Below are 2,679 nucleotides of genomic sequence, written 5' to 3'. Positions count from 1 at the left end.
CATGGAGCTACAGGTAAGCAGAATCAAAACGTAGATGTCCTCGTAATGATTATTGGAGGATCACAGTGGACTGTGCATTTGGAATAATATGTGGTGTAACTGCTTATCTGGCATATGTATTGTAGGATCCAGATTACAAAAATTTTAATCCAGTGTGTGTGTGTGTTCTTACCTCAGTTGCCTGTTGATAGGTTTCAGCAAGTATATTCTTTAGTAACAAGGAAACTTAAGAGAAAACAAAATGAAAGAAGGGCATGGTTTAAAGCACATCAAGAGTCAAATTGCACAAGGAAATCAAAATTTGGTTAGCAGGAGCGTCAGGGCATGTCAAATTTTTAGCAGGGAAGCATAGATAATTTTAGCAGGGTTGGCCTGGGGCAATGGAAAACTCTTTCTCTACTGTCTTCTTGTCAGCCACTCCAACTATAAGGGAGCTAGCAGAGCATGTTAATGTTAGTACTAACTGGTACATAGTTGGTACAATGCTTAACTTGGAACAGAGACGGTTACAAAGTATCAGGGAACAAGGTGGCTCTGACACTCACAAGACGATAGACATGTTCAATCTATGGCTGACCACTACTCCTACTGCTAGTAGGAGGCAAATACTGGAAGTGTTGAGGGTAACAGTAGTTGGAGAGAATACACTCGCTGATGAATATGAAAGGAATTTGGAGGAAATGTATGAAGCAATTTGTAAGCTGTTGTGCATGCTGTGGGCCTGTCTGATAAATTCATTTTTAGGTGCACCACCTTCTAGTAAAGCAGTTTCTATTCTTCAAAAGAATATTCAATCATTGAATAAAGCTCTTGTCTCTCCTGTACAAGTGTCTCAACTGTTATACTGTAAGAGATGTATAAGTGAAGCTACTCTGGATGAAATGGAGAGGATGGATCAGAGCAGATCACTGGATGATAAGAAGACCACTCTATTGACTGCCATGGAAAAAACAGTGTCTAGTAACTATAGGAAACTTAAAGATATTGCTACAGTGCTGTCTGATGTTGAAGAAACAAGAGATATAAGCAATGAAATGATGACCAAATATGGTAAGACACTGATTACTGGAATGTCAATGAATAATCTTATGATAGAGGAAACATTTTCTCAAGATAGTGATAGTACAGCTGTACAACCACAGGAGGTAGAAGATGGTGAATATTGTGCTAGTGATATATTGAGGAATAATTACAGTGCTCTCTCTCAGTCAATTACTGAGCCAATTCGTATGGCAAGGTTGCTTCATGAAGAGGTTATATCTGATGAGGCTCTGTCTTGTGTCATGTCTACAAGAGGTCCTGTCTCTGACAGAAGAGCAGTTCTCCTCAAAGCTGTACGAGATGCTGTTCACTCCAATTACAAACACCTGGAGTTGTTTGTTACTGTATTGAGGAAGTTCTCAGAGACTGCTCATATTGGAGATACTATTTTTTAAGAATACAGTGAGTTATAATTTTTTTGAAGTTTACTTTTTGGTTTAGGAAAGTGTTTCAACTATTATGATAATATTGAAGATGATGAAATTTATTTTGAAAACAAAAAATCTATGTCTACTAGTTCAGAAAGTAAATGGTTATTATGATCATGCCTAATCATGACTTTGACAGGTTCATCGCTTGATGATGATAAACATGGTGATCATAAAATCCTTTTTCCTCGTGATATGAAGAATAAGTTTGAAGATATGAGAATGAAGTTTGGATCTACATTTGTTAAAGTCCGGCGTATTTTTACAAGAATGAAAAGTATTTTAAATATTGATGAAGTAAAGGAGCTAATTATTATCTGGTTCCCTGATTTGAGCTCTCAACTTTCTCATAAGAAGTCAATTGAAGAAGTGCTATACGTACTGAAGAGGAAGTGCAACATCTTTAATATACGTCCCCTTGAGAATTTAGCTTTTGAATTCAACATAGATGAAGCTGAACGAATCATAAAGTCATACAAGGATGAAGCTAAGGCTTTCTGCAAGTCAGTATCAGTGAGTCTTTCCCTTGGTGAGGAGCTGCAAGCAGTTGCTACTCCATCTCGCCTTTTATGTGAAACTGTTGTATTTGTGTTCAACTGGGATCCAGAGGAACATATGTTGCAGGACATCAATGATATGTTTTTTGAGCTAGAGCCACTAAACAAGTACCACATTCAGATTGATAAAATTGGGACTGGTCAATCAGTTGTAGTAACCTGCTACTGCCCTGCTGAATACACTGGCTCACTGATAATGGCTGTCCTTGATAAGATAGAGATACTGCAAAAGAGAGGATTGAAGGAATTCATATTAGGCAACTGTACCATATGGGACGTTACTCAGGTTAGCTATAAACCTAATCTTTATTGTACACTATACAGGTAAAGAATCCAGAGGTGAAGGATTTGCTACTACAGGTAAATGATTTGAAAGCTGCTTTAAGGGACAAAGATCAAAGGATAATGGGTAAGAGATTGCCTTTATTGATTCTAGAATTAACTACATAATAGCTACTGAAACAGAGTTAGTAAAATTGAAGGAGCCTTCAGAAAACAGATTAAAAGAGATAGAAGCATTACAAATAAAGCTTGAAGAGAGTCAATGCATTATTGGTATGATTATAGTTGTTACAATTTTTATGGATGTACATATTTATAGCACAAAATATCCTATGGTACATTTATATACAAACTTTTATTGTGACCTACAT

At 36.7% G+C, this 2,679-nt stretch overlaps 1 protein-coding gene across 1 annotated transcript in view; it reads left to right on the top strand.

The window, feature by feature from the left end:
* The first annotated feature begins 2,153 nt into the window (after nucleotides 1–2,153).
* Nucleotides 2,154–2,679, top strand: part of LOC109585104 (protein NLRC3-like) — a 3,132-nt gene continuing 2,606 nt past the window's right edge. Inside the window, exons 1-2 of the mRNA XM_020001049.1 lie at nucleotides 2,154–2,435; nucleotides 2,480–2,581. Of these exons, the coding sequence (XP_019856608.1) occupies nucleotides 2,432–2,435; nucleotides 2,480–2,581 (106 nt within the window). The 5' untranslated portion in view covers nucleotides 2,154–2,431. The remainder of the gene's footprint in view (nucleotides 2,436–2,479; nucleotides 2,582–2,679) is intronic.

This window comes from Amphimedon queenslandica, unplaced genomic scaffold (assembly GCF_000090795.2).
Source record: "Amphimedon queenslandica unplaced genomic scaffold, v1.1 AMPQUscaffold_13118, whole genome shotgun sequence".
NCBI lineage: Eukaryota > Metazoa > Porifera > Demospongiae > Haplosclerida > Niphatidae > Amphimedon > Amphimedon queenslandica.
The sequence above is the reverse complement of the archived record's forward strand: the minus strand, read 5'-3'. Positions and strand labels throughout refer to the sequence as shown.